Source organism: Cantharellus anzutake, assembly GCF_015039405.1.
Source record: "Cantharellus anzutake strain C23 chromosome Unknown EI90scaffold_218, whole genome shotgun sequence".
Taxonomy (NCBI): Eukaryota; Fungi; Basidiomycota; class Agaricomycetes; order Cantharellales; family Hydnaceae; genus Cantharellus; species Cantharellus anzutake.
Genome location: NW_024067168.1, coordinates 12,253 through 36,531, shown reverse-complemented (window position 1 = coordinate 36,531; position 24,279 = coordinate 12,253). Strand labels below are relative to the sequence as shown.

The 24,279-nt window shown below is 49.4% G+C and overlaps 4 protein-coding genes across 4 annotated transcripts; all 4 read right to left on the bottom strand.

The window, feature by feature from the left end:
• Nucleotides 1-15,859: 15,859 nt before the first annotated feature.
• Nucleotides 15,860-17,421, bottom strand: EI90DRAFT_3096227 (uncharacterized protein). The gene is made up of 4 exons (XM_039062528.1): nucleotides 17,164-17,421; nucleotides 16,946-17,111; nucleotides 16,438-16,872; nucleotides 15,860-16,367 (listed from the first exon to the last, which is right to left on the bottom strand). The coding sequence occupies exons 2-4, from the start codon at nucleotides 17,037-17,039 to the stop codon at nucleotides 16,147-16,149; spliced, it is 750 nt and encodes a 249-aa protein (XP_038907818.1). The 5' UTR covers nucleotides 17,040-17,111; nucleotides 17,164-17,421; the 3' UTR covers nucleotides 15,860-16,146.
• A 1,385-nt stretch (nucleotides 17,422-18,806) lies between these two features.
• EI90DRAFT_3160423 (uncharacterized protein) lies at nucleotides 18,807-20,818 on the bottom strand. The gene is made up of 6 exons (XM_039066266.1): nucleotides 20,741-20,818; nucleotides 20,269-20,672; nucleotides 20,152-20,214; nucleotides 19,927-20,092; nucleotides 19,431-19,865; nucleotides 18,807-19,365 (listed from the first exon to the last, which is right to left on the bottom strand). The coding sequence occupies exons 2-6, from the start codon at nucleotides 20,347-20,349 to the stop codon at nucleotides 19,115-19,117; spliced, it is 996 nt and encodes a 331-aa protein (XP_038907817.1). The 5' UTR covers nucleotides 20,350-20,672; nucleotides 20,741-20,818; the 3' UTR covers nucleotides 18,807-19,114.
• A 1,024-nt stretch (nucleotides 20,819-21,842) lies between these two features.
• On the bottom strand, nucleotides 21,843-22,765 carry EI90DRAFT_3138263 (uncharacterized protein; the record flags this gene model as incomplete). Its single annotated transcript, XM_039064891.1, has 3 exons — nucleotides 21,843-22,105; nucleotides 22,176-22,610; nucleotides 22,672-22,765. The coding sequence occupies 3 exons, from the start codon at nucleotides 22,763-22,765 to the stop codon at nucleotides 21,843-21,845; spliced, it is 792 nt and encodes a 263-aa protein (XP_038907816.1).
• A 525-nt stretch (nucleotides 22,766-23,290) lies between these two features.
• Nucleotides 23,291-24,187, bottom strand: EI90DRAFT_943560 (uncharacterized protein). The gene is made up of 2 exons (XM_039068271.1): nucleotides 23,751-24,187; nucleotides 23,291-23,681 (listed from the first exon to the last, which is right to left on the bottom strand). Exons 1-2 carry the CDS (start codon nucleotides 24,018-24,020, stop codon nucleotides 23,460-23,462), a joined length of 492 nt encoding a protein of 163 aa, XP_038907815.1. The 5' UTR covers nucleotides 24,021-24,187; the 3' UTR covers nucleotides 23,291-23,459.
• Nucleotides 24,188-24,279: the final 92 nt, after the last annotated feature.

Sequence of the window (24,279 nt, the reverse complement as noted above, 5' to 3'; positions counted from 1 at the left end):
ACACCCAATACCATCCCTAACCGGGAACAGCCTCCGCCACTGCCAGTCGAGATCAATGGTGAACTCGAGTACGAGATCACCGAGATCCTGGATTCCAAGACTGACTGATGGCACAGCTGCAAGCTGCTGTACCTGGTACATTGGCTTGGTACGAAGGCACTGACAAGGAAACCGAGTGGCTCCCCACTACGGAGCTGGAACACACCTCGGATCTCATCACCGATTTCCACGCATGATATCCGGCGAAGCCGGGACCACAACATGCTTGATGACAGAGGATGGGATTGTTAATCGGTAAAGGCAGAATCTAACAACAGAGTGGAATAGGAGTCAGAGGTACTAGTCTCAGCCTGCCCCACTCTCTCTCCACCCAATCTTGCACCCTGCTCCTCAGCCTCCACGTGTTCTCTCCTCGACCACATGTCCATTAGGCATTGTTCCTCAGTATCAGTGACATATTCGAGTAGGCAGCCCGCTATAGCAGTCAGGCCTGTCAGAGTCTTGTTCATGGCCAGGATCGCCTTGTGGATCCACACAAGGTGATCCTCAGTGGAATGCTCTCCCTCATCATCTGATTTGTCATCGTCCACTTCCAACACCTCCGTGTCCTCCTTAGGCCCCTTCACTCATGGGCACTTTGCCACAGGTGACATCCAGTCCCCACATCAACACTTCTGCTTCAGTCTCTGGCACTCGGCACAAACACTGCAATTGCCTGTACTGTCAGAGATCAGATCGAGATGAAGGAATGTCTCCGTGGCGGAGGGCTTCGGCCTCAGTGACTTATGCCAGGAGCGCTGTGCCAAGTAACACATCCGTGCCCTAACTTACTAACTGGCAACCAGAACTAAAGGGGGTCAACTCTAGTCGATTTTATTACTGAGGTGTAACCTATTTACAAGTCAAGTATATATAGTTACAGCGGGGGCAGGCCCGTAAACGACGGGGCGGAGCAGAGTGGAGCTAACGGGGTTAAACATTAGCCAATTGAATATTACCGACAAGTCAGGTTACGGGGTTAGCGGAATGATAGGCGATAACCCAGAAACAGAAAGGAGGGATAGGCCTGAAGGTGGGCTTGCAGGGCAAGTGAATGTATTGCCCAGCAGAGGTGGGGGTGTGCTAGCGGACATCGGAGCTGTCCGGAAGCCTTCGGGGCTCCATACTTAGGGAGGTGTAGGTAATATATTGAAAAGAGGGGGTGGTGATGTCAGGGACACGTCCGGGGTGGAGGAGGCCCAGGTGAGATGCCCGACACTTGTCATATCCATCCCCAGCCACCGACTTCCGGTCCCTCCGATCCCTCCGGTCTAACTCCGCTCCTCCCTCACTAACCTCGGAGCTCCCATATTCCGCAATCCTCTCGGTACCCCTCGATGGTCACCACCCCCTCATTTCAATTTATTACCTACGCCTCCCTAAGTACGGAGCCCCAAAGACTTCCGGACAGCTCCGACGTCCGCTAGCACACTCCCGTCTCCGCTGGGCAATACACTCGCCTGCCCTGCAGAGCCCACCTTCGGGCCTATCCCTCCTTTCCGTTTCTGGGTTATCGCCTGCCTTTCCGCTAACCCTGCGACCCGACTCGTCGGTAATATTCAGTCAGCTAATGTTTAACCCCGTTAGCTCCACTCCATTCGGCTCCGCCAATTGCGGACCCGTCTTCGCTGTAACCATATATATATCCCACTTGTACATAGGTTACACTCCAGTAATAAAATCAACTAGAGTTACCCCCCTTCGGTTCTGATTGCCAGTCAGTAAGTTAGGGCATGGACATGTCACTAGGCACAGCGCTCTTGGCAGAAGTCACTGAGGCCAAAGCCCTCCGCTACGGAGACTCTCCCTCGTCTCGAATCTGGTCTCTGACAATACTAGAAGTCTTGCAGGGTGTGGAGCGGGTGTGTGTACTGGTGGGCCTGGCTCAGGAGACAGTCCCTGGCCACTTAGACTGAAGTGGAAAAGGGTGTTATTATTATTAAAAGGGAATACTATGTTACTTACCTGAAGTGGAAAAGGGTGAGAAGAAGGCTACTTCTTCAGTTCCCACTTCAGGTATGTTTATATACATGCGGCTTGGGTCACATGATGGGTGCCACGTCATCCTTGCATACAGCTGTAGTCACCCGGGTGTCCCCATGGGGGATCCCGAGGGCATCCACTGTGAACACACAAGCTGGATGTAGCGGGGGTCGCCCGAGGCGCCTGGGCTGGGCATGTTGTGAGCACACTGCAGGTGGGTCAATGGTACATTGATACAAGGAAAGGTCGTCCATGTAGAATAAAGAGAAAATAAAGAGAAAGTGAAATAAATGAAGAGGAAGTGAAATGGAGAAAGAAAGAAAGAGGAAGGGGGGAGGAGGTAGGAGAAGACTGGGTGGTGGGGTACCAGGTGAAGTGGGGCCGGGTGGGGCCAGGTCAGGTGGGTGTGCCCTGACAGGTGACCATCGAGGGAAGCAGAGGTGATTGCGGAATATGGGAGCTCCAAGGTTAGTGAAGAAGGAGTGGAGGTAGTCTGGAGAGATCGGAGGTAGTGGAAGTCGATGGCCATAGATGGATATGACACGTACCCAAGATGCAGGTAACCTTATGCTGGACGCAACGATCACAAGGTGGGGGATCATCTCCCACTGTAGATGGTCAGTTACTGGCCACAGGACGCTGTGATCAAGATGATCAGGATGATCAGTAGCACCCTGTGCCCCCGATCAGTCGACCAGGACTACTCACCTTCCCTGTCACTGACTCAGCTGTTTTCCTTTTCTTTTTCTCTTCTTCTTCAGCAGCAAGACAAGCTGCCGCTAGTCGCTCTGCCTCGCAGTGAGCCTCTTCTGCATGACGCAACTCCTCCACACAATCAGCCTCAACCCAGCGCCATCTGTGGCGTTCCTGGCATTTCTGGAGCATGAGCTCCTGCTCATCGCCAGAGTCGTACTGGAGGTCTTCAATCTTCCAGGAAGAGAGGTCCATCGCACGAGCCTTAGGGGGCATCTTGGGTTGCAACAGCAAAGTTAAGTCCTTTTGTTCAGATCGCTGTCGGAATCAAACCTGGCATAGGCCACAGGATTCTCACACACGCATGGGACTTCAAGGGTTCAGTCCCAAGGGGGGATACTGTCATGACCCGGTAATTCCCACAGTCAGGTGACCACTCCCCACACCTTCTCCCTCCTCCGCTTCAACCCCATCAACTCCGCTGCCCGCCTGATGCTGCCTGGACAAGCCCGTCATCCCTCCCCGTCACTGCTACCTGTTCCACAGCCCATCATGGGCCTATGAGTCATTCCTTATTACACTTGTTTTCTTGATGGCTGTGCACAGCCATCCTTCTCCCATGCTCTTTGTTTGTTTTCGTTCCTTCTTAAGGCTGCCTGCAATCTCTGTGAGATCTGGCGACTTATTCCTATTCATTCCATTACACTTAAATACTGGTTGTACACTACCTTGTACATTAGTTCGAAAATCAACTAGGGTTACCCCCTGTGTTCTCTGTCTGACCCAGTCGCACTCTCTTATTAGACGAAATGTTGGACTAGCAATGTTGTCGCTCAGTCCCGTTGTACGTGAACTAGAAATATATAGGAAGTATTCACCTAGCGATGTTGTCGCTGGTGTAAGAATATTAGATACAAGTTGTTAAACACATAAATGAAGGAGAAAACTTAGACTCACCTCAGTCCGCTATGCGTGAACTGAGGAAAAGTCATAAGGTCCAAAAAATGGTGTTTTATAGTCAGGCGCTATCAATGTGCACTGACTTTAGTAACAACTGATCCAAAAAAGGGAAACAAAGTAAATCTTAGCGCTGCAAGACTCAACATCAACAACGTGAGTTGGCCTCAGCGTACGCTTGTATCCCAAGAAATTTAACATCTCTGTCCTCCAAAATATCAGGGCCATGTCAAGTATGAGGTGCAACGCTCATGAACGAGTCGTTGAAGCCGAAACCCTGCTTTGCCACGATTGTCATCCCCACCCTTAACGGGCTGTTATGCTGGAGTAGCGAACCTTAACGGTCACCAACAGCGAGTCACGGTAATGTTTTCCCATGCCCTGACAGATAGAAACAGAAATATAAGCTTGTCTGGAGGATGAGAAGGTTGAACCGATGAAATTGGGCAATAGAGAGACTTTCCTCTGGAAAGTAGGGTCCAATGAGAGTGCTTGGGATGTCACTGTACAAGATAGTATCCTCTGCATGCAACATGATGTGACATGCAAGTGCAAAGCCATCCATGAACAGATGCTTAAAAATGCAACAAAATTGACAAGCGTGATCACTTCTGAACATGTTAAATTGCCTTCCATAACCAGTAGTACTTATGCTGTGCCGGTCGGGTGTAACATGTAACGCTGGGTTGCCGGTTGATGGGTTTGCAAAACTTTTTCCCACGCCTTCACGTGATCCGGTTGTTGGTCGTCGGAGTACAGTACTCCCGCGGGGATTTTGGGGTAAGGGCTGTAAATCAGTGGGAGGAAGACTAGAGCGCGGTGTCTAGAGCGCGATGTCAAACGGGGTTAAATATGTTAGGCAAGATGTAAACTATGTACAATCTGTAAGGTTGAGGACTTACCTAGAGCGCGATGTCAAACGGGGTTGAGCATCGCACTCAGGTAATCCTCGCCCTTTTATGTCTATCTAACTATACAACAAAGCGGATAACAATGGTGAAACTAGCGCCTCCGACGCTTTGTGCGACTAAGGGTTTGCCACACGGCAACGCTTTGCCTGCAGCTCCGCCTCCCCTTTGTCCTCGTGTGGCGTCGGGCTGCCACATCAACAAGGGCACGGATATCCGAATCTCGAATTTAACACGGATACTGCCAAAGTCTCGTATCCGAGCTCGGATATCACTTCGGATATTTTGTCTCAAATCGCAGTGAATCAATAGTAAACCCAATAGCCAATGGGAAGAGAACCACAGGGTGGGAAAAGTAAAATTCCCACGAATTGTGGACCTGGAAAGTGACCTTGCAAGCAAGGTAATGGGTGCCTGAATATATAAAATGCTGAGCGCGAAGAATGGACAACCCATTCATAACGTCACCAAGGGAAACGAAAGACACAGCTGCAGTGAAGTAGAATCCTCACCCAGCAAACACGTGTATTAATGGTGAAGACAGTGCCGAAACAAACACGACACAACAAACAAGCAATCCGTGTCCTTCTCCCATCACTCGTCACGCCATAGGCGGCGCTAAGTATATATGCCGCGAACCAAGCAGAATGCTAGCACCAAAGGTGCTGTTAAGTCCCCTCAGCAGAAACAACGTTCTCCAAACGGATCCGGAGGTACCACAAACGGGCCCGTTTCCCCGCGTAACTCGAAGACTCGAAGACCAAACGCCAAGTCCCGATCAAATAGCGTCTCGCAAACACCGATTCATCATCAACAGCCGCATGCCCCATCCCAGTCTCAACACCAATCTCAACACAACAGTGCCATCCACTCCAAACAAATTACTCCAATGAACTCGACTACACCTCAACGTTTGGTGCCTCCACTGCCAAACGGTGGCGTGACGAAAATGATGTCTCCTGAAGCAAAGCTTGCGTGGAATTTGAAGATCTTACGACGACATGATCCTCTTATATCGCGGATATATGATCAATGTCCATATGGCGTTCTATATACGTTTGCGCATGCGGCAAAGAATACAGAGTCTGAAGCTGGTAAGGGGAAGTATGAAGGGCATTGGGAAAAAACCAATATTGAAGGGACGGTATTTATCATTGAGAGGTACGTGAATTACTTACATGCAACCAATTATCCGTCATGGGTCAGGTTGGTGATGATGCGCGCCCATGATTGCTAGGTCGGCTTTTCCACACTATGGATTTTTCCTGTTAAACCGTGGCGGCACGTCTAGTATCGTGCAGATGTTTCATGAACACGACATGATTGAGGTTGGCACAGATACGAAATTTTTGACATTTCGCCCGGGTTTGTGGAATCGTGCCACAACCCCTTATGACGAACCGTTTACGGAGTGTGTAAAGCCAGAGTTGATATGTTTATGGTTATCCGATGAAGCTGCTGGTCCCCGGTTTGCACGCTTCATGCTTCGGTAGGCCCGCCTCATTCAAATACCTCGTTTGGCTACTCACCTCAGCGTACCAGAGTTAATGAGCGACTGGCGTGGATGGCCGAACATGGTGAAAGCGAAATACCTCCTATGACGCCGTTATCACAGATGGGGGACCTCAGTCCATCCGAATCGAGCTCGAATGCAGATGAATCTCCATCCCCCGGTATAACAGCGCCCCTACAAAGGAAGCTACAATAAAAAGTCAAGAGTCCCCGTCCCGAAATTCAACGATGATTACAGCAGCTCTAGCCATCGAGCGACCGCTCGACAAGCTGTTTGCATCCCTTGTACCTGGCCCGCCAGCTGCCGGCTCCGCGACACCCGTATCTATTGAGCCACAACCCATTGAAACCGTCATCTCGAGCGACGCAGGGCCTAATCTATCCTTAGAACGTACTGGTGCAACTCAGACTACTTTGGCATCTGAAGCGAATGGCAAAGCCCTCCTAGAGTCACTTTTTCGAAAACCCCCTACCCCTACTAATCCTACCGTTGTCGCTACGCCCCCTTTAGCCGCACACTCACAACCCCGGCCGCTTTCTGGTCTTTCCCTCTTGGATGCCATATTCGCATCTGCTCGGGCTTCCGATGCCACTCAGCCCAGTGCTGTGAACAGCCTGAATAATATTTCTCGGGGCGATCCGCACCAATTGCAGCAAATAGATCGCCCTGTTACGCCCCCACCACGCTTAGCCCTTCACAATGACGTTAACAGCTCCGACGACGATTCGTCTGTGCCAGTCAAGAATAACATTGGTGCGCAAGCGAATGGAGCTCGTTATAAACCCACAGTTGCAGCCAGCACGGGTGATGCTTCTGCTTTCAGCCTTCCTTCCCTATCTCGTAACTATCTCACACCGACGACGCCTGCACATGTTCCACCTAACATTTTGGATCAACCCCAAGCCCCGTCACCCTCTATTATACCTAATCCTCCCCATACGCCCAAGCCTACTGTAATGTCGCGGCGACAGAGAGCCAAAGCCAAGTCTGAGATGAATCAGCGTTCCAAGGGAATACCTTTGGAACTTGAAGGTGCAGTAGAAGGCATTTCATCCGCGATTCGAGAGACGAACACAGGACGAGCCTTCGACAACCTGGATCACGTAGCACAGGAAAACCCATGTCCTGGCGACTGTGTCGAGAAGCATCCGGGGGTCAACCCAGATGCCGCTTCTAGTTGCCTATTGGCGGCGTACGAGAATCATGCGGCGCATTCGTCGTTGCCTTCCACTGCACTCAGCAAACATGATTTTGTCCACAATATCAAGCTGTTACTTCATGTCAGTGTGTGAAGCTTTCTCCTCTCTATTATTAATTCACCCCAGCGTCCGCACGTGTAGGAGGACACAGATTTCGCAGACGATCTCTATTGCCGGTATCAAGCTTTACTAGTACAACAACAGCAGCAACAGCCGTAATATTGACAGCTTCTAAATGAATAAATCACATATCAATCCCTCTTCTACCATGTTTTATTTATTGGTCCGATCCCTGGCACTACCGCCACTTCAAACCGCTTTAGTTCATCTCATGTCTACCAGTTCCATTGTTGTCTCTCTCCTCTGCATCACTCGCACTGTATCTCATCATTATCGCTTGTCGTGGCGCTCAATAGTCTTCTTTTGTGTACTTCCTGCTCCATTCGATTTGACGCGGACTTCTCATCCTGGCCAGAAAAAGATGTAACTAGGAAAACCCCCTTGTTTTCTGTTCTAGCTGGCTGATCGCCTACGTATGCTTTCGTATCGACGAGTCTTGCGTCGCATACTTTGTTGTCGCGTACGGTTTCTTACCCTACCAACTCGGAATAGTTCTGGCTTTTCTGATTGCTTTGTACAATACCTAACCGCTTTGCGTCTCCAATCAAACGCAGCTACAATTTCACTACTTGGATACATTTGCTACAAAATCAGTTCCTGTGAGTTTCTTCAGTACAACATCTTGACCTAGTGTGGTTTCCGATACATATGATGAGCCAGATGGGCCTATTCTTTGCGGTGTTTCTGGTACCAGTGAATAAGGCCCGTGGTCTTTCAAGAAAAGGTGAAGAGTCAGCGAAAATGTCACGAGAGTTGATTACACAACTGACCGAACTGTCATGCCCCGTAACGTCTTCAGGCTTGTCAAGCTGCTTAAGAATGTTCTTGGCCAACACTTTCCCTAGTTCAACACCCATCTGGTCTGAAAGTCAAACTACTTAGTCGGGGGTGCTCTGACACAATGGTAAAGGTGACTTACCAAAGGAATTGATTCCCCAGATAACGCCCTGCACGAAAATCTTGTGCTCATATAGCGCAATCAGCGCTCCTAATACTGGGGTAAGACGCCTGTCTAACATGATCTCATACAAAGACTTACCGAGGATACGAGGAGTTGAGATGGGGAACAAAATCGAATTGCTCGGTCTGTTTCCCTCAAACACCTTACTCCTGATCAACGCCTCAGATGCATTCGCGCCGAGTTCTTTCCTGACTTGTTCTTCTGTTTTGCCGAAAGCAAGCGCCTCAGGCTGAGCGAAGAAATTAGAAAGGAGAATGCGATGGTGGTTGATCGGTAGCGGGTTCAGGGAGGTGGCAGGCGCGATGAAATCAGCCGGAACGAGCTTCGTTCCCTGATGGAGGAGTTGGTAAAAGGAGTGTTGGCCGTTCGTGCCGGCGGCTCCCCAGATGATGGGCTGTGGGGATGCGCGTCACGGTTGGTCGGAGATATGAACAACAAAGATCGTACCCCTGTTTGGTAGCCAACGCGATGTCCATCCTTTGTGATAAATTTGCCATTTGATTCCATATCACCCTATAGAACGTCTTAATGATAGTTTCGCACATGAATGGCTTATTAAATGCCGTACCTGCTGGAAGTAGTCGGCAAATTTGTGCAGATATTGGTCATACGGCAGAAGGGCGTGGGTTTGAGCACCTATGGGGGGAGATCATAAATCAGGGCCTCACCATCGTTGGATGAGATAATGAACGAACGACTCACCGTAAAAGTCGTTGTACCATATTCCAAGCACTGCTAAGATCACCGGAAGGTTTTGTTCAAGGGGCGTTTCTTTGAAATGTAAATCCAACCCATGAGCGCCCTTAAGGAGCTCCTCGAAGTTATCATAGCCGATATAAATTGCAATTGAAAGACCAATGGCGCTCCAGAGACTATAACGGCCACCAACCCAATCCCAAAATCTGAACATATTCTTTTCGGAAATACCGAACTCCGTGACGTCTTTGGTGTTCGTGCTGAGGGCTACGAAATGCTTAGCTACGTGAGACTTGTCTTTTGCCGCTTTTAGGAACCATTCCCGAGCAGAGATAGCATTAGTGATAGTCTCTTGAGTCGTGAAGGTCTTTGAGGCGATAATGAACAGAGTCGTTTCGGGGTCGCAGACCTTGGTCGTCTCCGCGAGGTGGGTTCCGTCAATGTTGGAAACAAAGCGAACGGTCAAATCGCGCTGGGAATAATACTTGAGAGCTTCGGTAACCATTACAGGGCCAAGATCGGATCCACCAATTCCAATGTTTACGATGGTATTAATGCGCTTCCCAGTGTAACCCTTCCATTCACCGCTGCGGATAGCGTTCGAGAATTCCTTGATGTGCTGGAGGACATCGCCAACCTCGTCAACGCCAGCCTCTTTGATCTGGAACGACTTGGAGATATCACGGAGTGAAATGTGCAGAACTGCACGATCCTCAGAGGTATTGATGTGTGCGCCACTAAACAGCTCGTCCCGAGCTTTCTCGACTTCGGCCTCACGGACCAATGAGAACAACGTCTCCAAGATGGGTTCTGTGATCAAGTTTTTGGAGAAATCGAGGAAAATGATCGTCGAGGGGTCATCCGGGTCCGCGTATGTACGAGAGAATTTATCAAATCGGGAGGGATCTTGAGCAAAGAGATCCTTCAGGATGGTTTTCGAATGCTCCGAGTCGTAGATCGACTGGAGCTTCTCCCACGTAGTGTACTCTGGCGCCATCACCCTCAGAAACTATATATATGCGCATGATTGACTACACCTACTCGATGCGAGAGTGCCAGGCATTTTATTCGGTGGTCGAGGTCGGGTGGGATGAAGTTCTTGACCCCGTGTGTTCACATTGTCACGCGCAATCGTCACCTAAAAAGTGGCAGGAACTACGTAATATCGGGAGGTCACGTGGGAAGTAATTCCGATCGATCAAGATTCCCACGTCCCCAACTCAATTGTCCTATGCACAGGGTCCATTCTCTGCCCCCATACAGTTCTATTGCACGGCCTCAGTGAAAATTAGAGTACGCGGTGGGTTTACAGAGCGAGAGCAAATCTCGGCCTTCATCTCAGCCAATAGCAACGTTGAGAGTGAACATGCATGCAGGGTAAGAGTAGCGGGATCTGTGTTCCCAGTTATAAATTCCACGCGAGTGCCGATAATATAATCGGTGTTGTCCAACCTGTTACCCAAGTAGGGTTTACATAGTGGAACAAGCAGCACCTGTGTGGAATTATTGTCCTGCTTGAACACGGCTGAAAAACAAAAACAGAAAGAATTTCAATCTCGAGGCAGCCCCAAGCTGTCACCCTCACGTAGAGGATAAAGTAGTAAAAAAAAGGTGTATGCTTATAGCAACAGACTAGAAATAAGACCCGACACATAGAGAGTCAGCTATCATGGCACAGTGGTGGCGAGTCGACCATTGCTGTCTCACAACAGATAAGTCCGGAACGCAGTTTTGCTCACTCGGTGCCAATCATCTCTACTCGACCCCTCTCTCTACCTTCCCAAATTGCGCTAAAATTTATGATACTGCAGCAGCGTGCGAAAGACAGAACAGAACGGTCAAGGGTGCTGTGCATGTGGCCCATAAGGTTTTCTTCGTTCCTGTTCGGTCGAAAATCCGAATCGGCGTCCGGTTGTCAACCAAAGAATAGTGTTGATAAGGCCTGAGGCGCTGTACAAGGCGATTGCGAATATCAGCCACCCAGGTCCCACCCCGGGACAAGGACCATTCGTGCCGAACTGCACCAGTCGAATGACACTTATCGGCGTCACCTCAAGAACATACGCTGTATTTGCAGAAGCAAGTTAGGGACGCACAATATCCAGCTTTGAATGTGCAAATTCTCACCAAGAGAATACCACATCATTCCCCATGCCTCCTCCACCGTGTAGGAGGGAAGGATAATGCTGTCGCTTCCCTCCTGTATTTTTGGGTCAGGGTTGTTGAGGGTCCCCAAGAGCACATAACCATATCCCAGTAACGATATGAGTGCTGCAAGCCACATTAATACATAACAGGTGCCGAGTTGGAGCCTGGAGTTTAAAGGATCGCTATGGACTATCCAACACCAAAGCCCAGTGTTCCCATACAAGTTCGATATCACACTGACGGGTGGGACGATGAGGGTAATCAAGAACGTGACCAGGAAAGCAAGCAAACAACATGACACTGTTGCTGGGTTTTCTTCGATCCACTTGACGCGACAATAATATCCAACGACCAGTAGGACTACTAATAACGCCGATATGGCCGTCCCTGTATTGCCAAACTGCTGTAGTACCCCTAAGATTTAATGGCACATGTGTGTGTGGCAGGTCAGAACACCTCCCGATTGTTCCTCGCCCCCATGCGGACGCACCTTGGGCAATGCAGTGTTCCCCACCCTGATCCACTCTGCCTAGAACGGCCCAACGAAGCGAAAGGGCATGGGCAAGGCTCTGAATGACGTCCATGAAGATCCAGAATGCAAAAGCAACGCTGAGAGGACGAAAATGCCGTTTCCAACCTTGCCGATGCCATCGATACTGCGAATAGAATGGCTGTAGGGTTTGAGATGCAACACAAGATGATCTCTCTTTACCAAGACGAAGCCCAGGAGACAAACTGCGCATCCAGCTGAAATGGCTGCTGTGTACGCAGCGATCTAGGATGAGGGAAACATGGGGCATGGTGAGTCAACCTTGAAAAAGCTGATGATCCTGACGTACACCTAGAGCCACAATAATTGACCTGTTATCTACGAAATAGTATGGAGTGTTAGGTGGCGCTCGCGGGTCGCAGCTCAGGTTGTTTCCGCTCGACATGCTCTTGGAGAGGTGAAGGTGGAGTGTGTTGTTGTTGTTGGACTTGTTGGATTCATTTTATACTCAGTCCGTCGTCGTTCATGAGTGTGGACGCGCCGCAATTTCAAAATTTGACTTAATGTCACAGCCACGTTTACATAATACACACCGTGCCCCTGTCGGACAAGCGGGCGCTAACTGAAGACCCCGCTACTCTTCCGACGTCATGACATAATGCGCTGTATCTCCAACACCATACAAAACAATTCTAAACGCATGGCTCTTACTACGTTATAAGAGATTTCGTATAAGGCAATTCGCTACCTCAGGCAGCGAACACGCCAAAGCACCTACGATGTCGAGTAATGGTCACTTTTTTTTTGCAGCGTCAGAGACGTCGGCCCTCTGTGTCCGCTGTAATCTCAAACGGACCCTCTCAACATCGTCCAAACTCTGAACATTGGGGTACTTTCTCCACACTTCAACCTGAAGCAATACCTTTCAATGGCGTGCCACGCCATGCCAATGGTGTGGTGCATTGCTTCTTACGAGTGAAGATCCTCCGTTGAGGCACCGAAGATTTCCCCCCCCTTTCACTGTTCCTTGCGTCTTTCGTCTCTGGCCATCCTTCCGATGCTGGCAATGGCTTTAGAGCCCTGTATCATCTGTTCAGCTTTAACGCTGGAAGGTTTCCTGGAAATTTTCACATGTTCCAAAGTGCGTACCAACGTTGCTCTATTACCTTGTCTCTCTTCCACAGGTCCTTACTCCAGCCGAACATACCGTCGAATCATGCCGAGCCGGCCTTCCGGCCCTCCTCTTAATTGGTTTTTACACGATCCATCTGTCTTCCTCCTCATCCCATGCCACAGCATTCTGACATCCTACACTCAGCCCGGTGAAGTTCGAGGATATCGAATACACCATCTGTACGGAAATTCCTTGAACCATAAGCTAACTGCGGACAGTGATGACATCTTATCTGATTCACTGCAACGATCATCTGCTTCAATGAGGGTCACATTAACGTCGAGATCGTAATCCCCCTTAATGTTATCTCTCTGCAAGGGGGTAGACTTCGCTATCGGTAGTCCTGGCAGTCCCTCCGGGGCCAACGGCGTTGGTCCACATGGCCTCATTCTATTGTGACCACTTCACTTCCCCATCCTCGAACTCATCCAACCCATTAGAATTGCGCAAGAACCACAGTTTGCTGACATGATGTCTCCAATGTCCGTGTTGTTCTCGACCACTTCATCACAAGGTGTGCTGATCTGAACTCGTTGCAAATCAATCTATCACTATATGTCAAAACGTTCGTTTCTCACCCCCGCTCAGCTTAAGCGTTGACAAAATCAACTTCACAATACTCTATAACTGAACGATTTCGAAATCCGTCAAATTATACGTTTCACGAGATTCTCCGCTCACGTTCAATAGCCTACATCTCAATGGTTAGTATCAGTCCTGCACAGAGACCGTTCATTCCGATAGCCACTCCGAACTTGAACCACCTAGCGCTCGCACACCTCCCGCAGAGACCAACAGTGGTTACCACAACGACATCTTTGCTCTTGCGTTCATCTGTCAGACTCGTTACATTAGTTCAGGCACAACGCTCTGAGCAGTGAGGATGCCTCTAGACGTATATCGGTACGTCACTCGGGTGGTACATGTGCGGTGCCCTGAGAGCTGGTAGGCGCTTCCCCGAGTCGATGAATGGAGCCTCGGATGGAGGAGCCCGTGATCACTCTAGACGCTAAGGGACAGTCAAACCCACTGTCAATTGGGATGGGACGAGGGGACGTGCAATCATGAAGACATGGATGTGCAAGGCATTGTTGTTGTCATGCTCGGCAACGCTTTGGTTGTTGCTCTAAATGATTAGACACAGCATGGTAATCTCTCCAATGCATGAGCGTGCATTCTACACGTCCCTGCTGTTCGGCGCGTACGCGCTGAATATTCACCGCAAAGGAGTAACATGGACATATGGCTGCCGAGACACATGCAGAAGACTCATTGACCATAATTGGAAGCATTGGTGAGCTGAGACACCAGGAGCAGGGTGAAACTCGGAGGTGAAGAGGGGCACGAAATGGAAATGGGGCGAATGGGGCGAATGGGACTGAGATGTGAAGGAGCAAAGTGGAAAGCGTGTAGGATGGATCGTAGAGCACCAGTGGTGCTTTGGCTGGCTTCTTCAGATTGCAGGTGCCACGTAATCAATAAAGGTGGCGAGAAGTGAAGTACATGAGATGTCACCAATGACGCCGAGGAACGTGAGGAATGAAAACATTGGATGCGACGGATGGAGTGCTTCATTTCTCTGCGCCATGCAATGTGGCTAGCTGGATGCAGCCTATATTTTACCACCCCCAGTCACAGGCGGTGAACTTACTGCCGTCCAATCGAGCTTTCGCCTGCAAACAGCCACAGGCAGTCAACTAGAAATGAGCTAGCGAGCGAGCGCCATGCGCACTTAGAGAACTGAGAAGAAAAAACAAAATGCGGGTACCACTTCGATAACGTACGTACGCTTAGTGCAGGGGAACCGCAAGAGTCAGGGATTCGAGATGCTCTGCTTCCAATAGGAAACACCTACCAAGAGAATACCACATCATCCGTTTTTCATCCTCCGCTGTGAGGAAATCCGCGGACCCACCCTCCCGTTTCGCCAGATTGAGGGTCCCTATAAACACATAACCTAGGCAGGTTCCCAGCCTCTACGCATGACCATACTCAACGACCGATCCAAGTGCCCCAAGCAGCATCAACCATAGCATTCCATTCTTTGTTTCCCTGTACATTCTCGAAGCTATGGTACCAAAAAAGCCAGGGAATCATGCTACAGGATGTTCAGTCGGGTAGCAGAGCAAGCAATCGTAGGCGTTATTAGATTACCACACAACCGGACCACGCAAAGTTTCTGTGATAAATGTTTTTAGTGAAGTAGAGGAATGTGTGTGGTTGCAAGCATGCTTTACAAAGGGCGCATGTGGATAGAGATGCAGCTAAGGTGGCGATGTCATCGCGTGGCTTGGGATCGTCAGCGGCGCCAATTTAGCGCAGGATTTACGTAATATCGAGAGGGCAGGTGGGAATTAAGTGATCCCGACTAATCAGTTCGGTTCCGTGAGCGGTCCATGAGTTAGTGGACACGGTCCGTATGGACCTGCAATGCGTATGATTGTGCGCCAGCGATGCGAGCCGTACGTCAATTAAATACATTAATAGTAAATGCAGGAGAGGGTAGCAAGTGAAAAAATGATGTAACGCAACGGAGGCGATGGGGAAGGAGGTGGGAAGCGCGGAGATTCAGTTAAGAACTATGAAAGTAAGAGTAAGCGCGCGTTTAGTGGATAGCGAGAGCAGGGATAACCGTGTGCAGGCCTGGGGAGCGGGGCCAGCACACACGGTTAGAAGCCTCATCGCACTACCGTTAACTTACCAGTTAGACGTTGTAGTACGATTGCGCAGGCAGGTGGGGAGTGGATAAGGTGCGCTATTTATCTCGCTCCCGGATGCAACTTGTCTCTTCCCGCAGCTGGTCTGAGACCAAGTTTGGGCCCGGAGGAGGGTTTCGTCCGTCTTGTTCCATCCGCACTGCGACAGTGCAGAACAAGACGGCCTCCTCTGAGGCGCGCGCGGATCCACCTGATTAGTCACGTGAAATGGGATTAAACTGAGATTAAATTCAAGTGTGACGTCTAACCTGTCACCCAAGTAGGGCTTACATCATGTGTGGAATTACTATCCTACTTGAGCGCGACTGAAAAACAGAAAAAAAAACTTCAATCTCGAGGCCTCAGCCCAAGCTGTCACCCTCATGTGGACGATAAAGTAGGAAAGCAACAAGCAGATCGGAAGGAAGGTGAATGCTACATAAAATACAATAGCAATAGATGAGTCCTGGAACGCAGTTTTGGTCACTCAGTGCCAATCATCTCTACTCGACCCCTCTCCACGTTCCTAAGATTCATGATACTGCGGCAGCGTGCGAAAGACGGAACAGTCAAGGGCGCTGTGGCCCATTAGTTCTTCTTCGTTCCTGTTCGGTCGAAAATCCGAATCGGCGTCCGGTTGTCAACCAAAGAATAGTGTTGATAAGGCCTGAGGCGCTGTACAAGGGGATTGCGAATATTAGCCACCCAGGTCCCACCCCAGGACAAGGACCTTTCGTGCCGAACTGCACCAGTCGAATGACGCTTATCGGCGTCACCTCGAAAACATACGCTGTGTTTGCAGAAGGAACGAAATGAAGTCAGGACGCACAACATCCAGCTTTCAATGCGAAAATCCTCACCAAGAGAATACCACATCATCCCCCACGCCTCCTCCACCGTGTAGGAGGGAAGGATGATGCTATCGCTTCCCTCCTGTATCTTTGGGTTAGGGTTGTTGAGGGTTCCCATGAGCACATAACCATATCCCAGGAACGATGTGAGTGCTACAAGCCACATTAATCCATAACAGGTGCCAAGTTGGAGCCCGGAGTTTAAAGGGTCGCTATGGACTATCCAACACCAAAGCCCAGTGTTCCCATACAGATTCGATATCACACTGACAGGCGGGACGATGAGGGTAATTAAGAACGTGATCAGGAAGGCAAGCAAACAACATGACACTGTTCCTGGGTTTTCTTCGATCCCCTTAACGCGACGATAGTATCCAACGACCAGTAGAACTACCAATAACGCCGATATGGCCGTCCCTGTATTGCCAAACTGTAGTAGTACCCCTAAAAGATTGAATGTGTGTGTGTGGCTGGTCAGAACACCTCCTGATTGTTCCTCGCTCCCATGCGAATGTACCTTGGGCAATGCAGTATTCCCCACCTTGATCCACTCTGCCTGAAACAGCCCATCGAAGCGAAAGGGCATGGGAAAGGCTCAGAACGAGGTCCATGAGGATCCAGAATGCAAAAGCAACGCTGAGAGGACGAAAATGCCGTTTCCAACCCTGCCGATGCCATCGATACTGAGAAATGGCCGTAAGGTTTGGGATGTAACACAAGATGATACTTCTTTACCAAGACGAAGCCCAGGAGGCAAACTGCGCATCCAGCTGAAATAGCTGCTGTGTACGCAGCGATCTAGGATGAGGGAAACATGGGGCATGGTGCATGGTGAGTCAACCTCGAGAAGGCTGACGATCCTGACGTACACCTAGAGCCACAATAATTGACCTGTTATCTATAAAATAGTATGGAGTGTTAGGTGGCGCTCGCGGGTCGCGGCTCAAGTTGTTCCCACTCGGCATGCTCTTGGAGAGGTGAAGGTGGAGTGTGTTATTGGATTTGTTGGACTTGTTGGGTTTATTTTATACCCAGTTCATCGTCGCTCATGAGTCAGGGCCATCAGCAACCTCAAAAGCTGGACTGAGATTGCAGTGATTTTAATTGGTTAAGATCGGCAGGGGTCTTCCAATTGGGACGCGCGCTTGCAAACCCTCAATTTCAAAATTTAAGTCACAGCCACATTTACATAGTACACAATGGGCGCTAACTGAAGATCCCGCTCGCTCTTCCGAAGTCGTGACATAACACACTGTTGTAGGCAAGACTCCAGCCTCTATGACTTCGCAATAATGTGCTCGGACACCATACAAAACAATTTTAAACGCAAGGCGTAGGTATTCCGTATACTTAAGGCAATCCGCTGCCTCAGTGGTTACACTCAAGGAAATTGATGTTTTTTTGTGAACGTTCGTCTGTGCGTATTTATATACAAAATGGAATCTATTGCGGAGCGGTCCCATGTAAGGTATGCGATTAGTAATTCTTCCACATAAACACCGAGTATGTATCCCCGGCTCCGACGACTCAACAAAGGCTATGACGCCTCAGCTGTCCAGACAGTTTTGGATGAGTTTCGAGGTATGAGCCACTCATGTAAGAACTGTACAGTTGATGCCATGCAACCATCTCCCGCCAACACTGACCCATATATTTGATGCCACGCTCGGCTGTATCAATCCATCACACTCACTCTGCTGCTGTGCGACAGGTCCGTAAATTCTTGATCCTATTTTTCACCCTGAAATAAATGCATCCTCGTATTATTAGCATCGAACAGTGTTCTGAGGAGTACGTATCGGGGACTTGCCTGCTCTCAGCGAAGTCCGATCATTGTGTATATCCATTTCGTTCGGTAGCGCTTATACTGCTGCCGCCACATGTGATGGTCAAAGCATAGGGGTGAACAACGAAAATAATGTGGAATCGCCACAACGTGAGGTTACTCTGCTGCACGTTGTGTGGTTTGAGCATGCCACATTGGCAATAAGGTGCCTAGTGGTCTTCCTGTCTAATCGAGCCCAAGACTGTCGGCCTTCTGTGTCCTAAACGGACCCTCTCAACATCGTCCAAACTCTGAACATTGGGGTGCTTTCTCCACACTTCAACCTGAAGCGACGCACATAGTGTGCCACATCATGCCAATGGTGTGGTTTAAGAGTGAAGATCCTCCGTTGAGGCACCGAAGCTTTGCCTCCCCTTTCACTATCCCTTGCGTCTTTTGTCCTTCCAATGCTGGAAATGACTCTAGAGTCCTGTGTTATCTGTTCAGCCTTAGCACATGAGGGGTTTCTGGTGAGTTTCACATGGTCCAAGGTGCGTACCAACGTTGCTCCATTACCTTTTCACTCTTCCACAGGTCATTACTCCCTTCACTGGCCGAACATATCAATTGAATTATGCCGAGCCGGCGTTCGATTACAGGTGCCACGCAATCAATATGTTGTCCTTCGTAAGGTAGGAAATAATATGCTACCAAAATCCCTGACTACGACGCCGAGGAAGCTAGGTGAGGAATGAAAACATTGGATGCGACGAATGGAGTGCTTCATTTCTTTACACCATGCAACATCGATGCAGCTTATGCTTTATCAAAGGCGGTGAATATAACACTGTTGTCCAATCGCACTTGCGCTTGCAAACAGCCACACAATGACACGCTGTTCTCCAACATAATAGCGTGATCTTACGCACAGCCATGACATCTACAAGAACAATCGGAATGTGCTGGTCCTACATCTCTCCTTCGTTCCTCTTCGGTTGCAAATCCGAACCGGCGTCCAGTGATTATCCAAAGAAGAACGTTGATGAGGCCGGAGGCCCCAAGCAAAGAGATTGCAAATACATTCCATCCTGCTCGGACCCCGGGGCATGGAAACTTTGCATAGAAAGTCACCAGTCTGATGATGACAAAGGGCACCACTTCGATAACGTACGCTTAGGCAGGGGAACCGCAAAAGTCAGGGATTCGAGATGCTCTGCTTCCGATAAAAAACACCTACCAAGAGAATACCACATCATCCGTTTTGCATCCTCCACTGTGTACATGGGGAGGAAATCCGCAGACCCACCATCCCGTCTCGCCAGATTAGTTTCATTGAGGGTCCCTATAAACACATAGCCATACCCAACGACCGATGCAAGTGCTCCAAGCAGCATCAACGCATAGCAAGAAGCTATCTGCAGCGTGTTTCTTGACGCACCACCGTGGAGTATCCAGCACCAGAGCCCAACATTTCCATAGAAGTTACGAATCATAGTGGTGGGTAGGATGATGAGGCTGACCAGAGCCATCGCAAAGAAAAGAATTAAAACCCATGAAACGGCCCTTGGATGGTCAACGATCATGGTGACTCGGCGGTAGTATGAGACGACTAGTACAGCTACTAAAAATGCTGCAAGGGCCGTCCCCGCATCACCAAACTGCTCTAGCACACCTGAAAGATGTAAAGACCAGTCAGAACACCCGCAATGGCTTTCCTCCTTCGCAATATCCACCTTGAGCCATGCAGTACCCCCCTCCATGGTCTACTGCTCCCGAAACGGCCCATCTAAATGTCAGGGCACGACTTGAACTCTGAATGACGTCCATAAAAATCCAGAACGCAAAGGTTACTTCGAGAGGGCGGAAATGACGCTTCCATCCATGTCGATTCCACCGATACTAAGGGAAAATTGGTCCTGTAGGTTCACAATGTGGTGATGACATATAACAATCCTTACCAACACATTTCCCAGTAGGCAAAGTGCACATATAGCTGAAGTGGTGGCGATAAACGCCGATATCTGGAAGGATGGGAAGGCAGTAAGATAAGAGTTGCTGAAAAGTTCTAAACGTACCCCCAATACCACAATCAGCGACCTATTGTCTACGAAGTGGTAGAAAGTTTGGGGGTCACAGGTCACGTCGGTCCGAGGCATCAATTTTCTGGGTTTTGGCAGAGTGAGGGAATCTCAGTGGTAGGTGCAATGGAAAACATAATCCGTAAGCCAGTCTCCCCCATGCAAATTCCAGCGTGCGCCCGAGTAGGGCACAGCATACAAGCTGTGCATGCTGTGACAGGACATTGACGTTGCAAAGCCGGGATCGGCATAAAAGACAATTCAACGCCGCTACAATACGGCTAAGGTGCGGCTTGCCATGGCCGCTTAATTCCCACCAATTGTGGGGACTTTTTCCGGGCGTCAAAGTTGTAACAACATGTAAACCCCGGGCCCCAGTCTAACGCCAGTATGTACGCGCACTGCCTGTTGGAAATTCAACGATAACGTTTACTATGTCTGTAATCCTATACTAATAGAGGCTGGTAACCTGCCTAGTTTGTCATTTTGTTTGTTGGAAATGCGATTCACGTGGAGGATAATGCGGAGGATATTAGTAGAGGCTGGGATCCTCCCTAGTAGGATTTTCCTCTTATGTCATTCGTTCCTATATATATACGCATGGACATTAAAATCATTATTTATATTTCCTGCCTTTATCTTACATTTGTGGTACGAGTGAGCCGCTGGGAGACACGTTGCCTTATTACTTGATGCGATGGCCGCCGACATCATTTCTATTTGACTGATGAGAGCCCATTATCGGCCTAGGCAATTCTCTCAACGAGTGTCTGAGACTTGCGATCTCCCGGATTCAATATTATATTACGTACGTCACGTCGGCTTGAGATGAGCTTTTCGTTCTTTTGGGCAACACCAAACCACCTATTTCGTTCTCGGCCACGAGGTGCATCCAGCTTTAGGCAGGATCCCGGCCTCTACTAAAGTAGAGTCCAGCTTGCAGCTTAGCCTCGAGTATATATTCCTTGCACGAGGCCAGAATTGCATGGTGCTGCGGCGGACATCGTTAGGGAACAACCACGAAGAGAGGGGCGTACAATGATTAGGGACCTGCGGTACGTCGTCTCATCATTAGATGATGTACTATCGCAGGATACAACGTCCTGTGGGTATAGATAGAGAGAAGGCGAGGACGCTTTGGAGGCGCTGAAAAGACAAGGGAGGGAGTCGCTACGTGTAGGGAAAAGGAACAAAGGGAGCGCGCGCAGGTTGGTAGTGGAGGGGCGCCGCTTTGGGCGGATATTCGAGCCTGCATACTCATGCCAAAGAGATTGTGAATTTGACGTGACTGGCGCGTGGGTACAGACAACAACACACAAAGCCCGCCACCGGCTGAACTTTCAGCTGGCAGAGTTCATTAAATCAGAAGCAATTAGGCAAGTCATCCGTATCAGAATAGAATTGGGAAACGATGTCGATTCACCGTGCAACACGCTACTTCAATGAAACCCTAAGTAATCCTTTTTCATAATTGCCCGCCGACAGATCCAGCGGTCCATAGTGCTACAGATTTTTTTCCCAAGCTGTTGCAACGTTCATGACGGCATGCGGATTATATTATAATCCATGTATCACACCTTCAGTGAGGGTGGTACACTGCCGTTCCCGTCAGGCTCGGAGTGGTTGGGTTCAGAAGTTTTCCTTCGCTCCTCTTCGGTTGCGAATCCGAAGCGGCGTCCTGTCGTTAGCCAAAGGCCAGTGTTGATGAGGCCCGATGCGCCATATACGGCCACGGCAAAAATGATCCACCCGGGTCCTACGCTAGGGCATGGACCCTTTGAACCGAATTGCACTAACCGAATGATGCTAATTGGCGCTACCTCAATAACATACGCTACGATTGGTAAATTAATGAAAGTAATTAGGGGAATATAATATTCACCGTCAAATAGGAGATATCGTACCAAGGGAGTACCACATCATCCTCCAGGCTTCTTCCACTGAATAAACAGGCACATGGCCGGAGCGTCCTGTTTCCTGTCTTGCCGCATCGGCGCCACGGAGGGTGCCTATGAGAACCCAACCGTATCCCAGAATTGACGTGAGCGCCGCAAGCCACATCAGCGCATAGCACACGCCAATCTGTAGCCTGGCATTCGTAGGGCTGTGGTGGGCTATCCAACACCAAAGCCCAGTATTCCCATAGAGGTTGTGGATCAAGGATGGTGGTGGAACGATGAGGACGACGAGGAATGCAGGGAAAAGGAGAAGTAGACAACAGGAGACTGTCTTCGGATGATGCACAATCCAGCTGACGTGAAAATAATATGCAACAACCAGTAAAGCCACCAAAAATGCTGAAAGGGCCGTTCCTGCATCGCCAAATTGCTGAAGGACCCCTGGATGCCATGTTGGGTTCAGGAATCAGGAAACCTTCGAGCCATCCACAATCATACACACCTTGAGCGGCACAGTATCCTCCATCTTGGCTCACGTCCCCAGACACAGCCCATTTAAATGACAGGGCGTAAGAAACGCCCTGGATAGCATCCATTGAAATCCAGTAGACAAACACTAGGCCCAGAGGGGTGAAATGACGTTTCCACCCCAATCGATTCCATCGACGCTAAGGACAAAAAACCACTGAGAAGATTCTCCAGCAGCGCATGCCAAGTGTTCACCCTTACCAATACGAAGCACAGTAGGCAGACTGCGCATGTAGCCGAAATGGTCCCGATAAATGCTGCAATCTGGAAGAATAAAACAGTAAGCGAGGTGATCACTGAACCGGACTAGAGGACTGGGGGCTTGACGAACACCGAGCGCCACGCTTATCGATCTATTGTTGTAATAGTAGTAGGGTGTATTGGGAGGTGCTAGCGGATTGCAAACGTCTCCTTTATTCCCCATGGTATCCAGGCTCTCGAAGAGAAGGAACAGATATCAAGGACGCGTGGGGAAGAGTTATCTTGCCCAGACGGAGGTGGCACGAACCCCTTAAATGTGGTGGTACCTTGTCGGTTAATGTTAATCATTCACATACCAGTAAGACGCGGGACCGTGTTCCTTTTGGGCTAGGCATTGTTCATTCAACTGGAAAGTGGTGCAGTTTCTGGAAGGAAATTGTTTTATCATGACATTGACAAATCCGAATGAATGTCATTGGGAGCGTGAATTGACTGTGTGATCCACGTCTACTGAAGCAAAATCGCTCTGACCTGTGCTGATAGAAGATGTGCGTGGGGTTTTCATAATCCCTTTGTCTGTGGCGCTAGAACACAAGTTCGCGCGGAAATCCGATGTATTGAGGCTGTTCCAAGGGTTACGGCAGAATTCAAATTGCGCAGCGCTGCGCGCGCTGCGAATGCTATTTCGTGTGGGAAGATCGGAGCCTCTGGAGATGCGAAGGTACAACAGCCATTATGTAACCTTCGTTCATTCTGGGGTCCCAACGTAGTCCCAGGGCGAACCTGCCCAGGAGGGCCAATGCGATGGGCAGCTGGATCAGCGATTTACTAACAGTAGCTCAGCTGACCAACCTCACATGTCGCCAAAATGACCCCACCGAATGAAGCAACAGCATGAAACATAAGAGACACGGTTGGAACGCACGACTGCATAGATATATGATCATACCCACGATAGCTCTTAGTTGGACTTCTCTTTCGGCGTGGGGAGAATAACCCACGCGTCGGAGGTGCAGTTTCAAATTTCAGAGGAAAAGAAGCATTTCCCTGTGAGATGAATAGAGGTCTGCCAAGTACATCCCAGCCATGAGCAGTCAATTGAACGGCTGCATGTGTTATCATGATCCAAGCTGACCGCGAGGACGCCGGGGATTATACGATATGCAAAATGAATCAGTTGTGCAGGACCCCCATCAGGCATTGGAACATGGTAATTGATTTCGGGCGCGCGCGTCAGCGGCTCAAATCGCTTGAGATTATGTGTTAATTTTACTTAAAAGTCGTCCTGCCATAAGGATAATGCCTATGAGGAATTTGTACGTTGTGCAATCAAGAAACAATCAGGTCAAATGGCCTGCTTTTCAACCCCATAGAGCTAAAG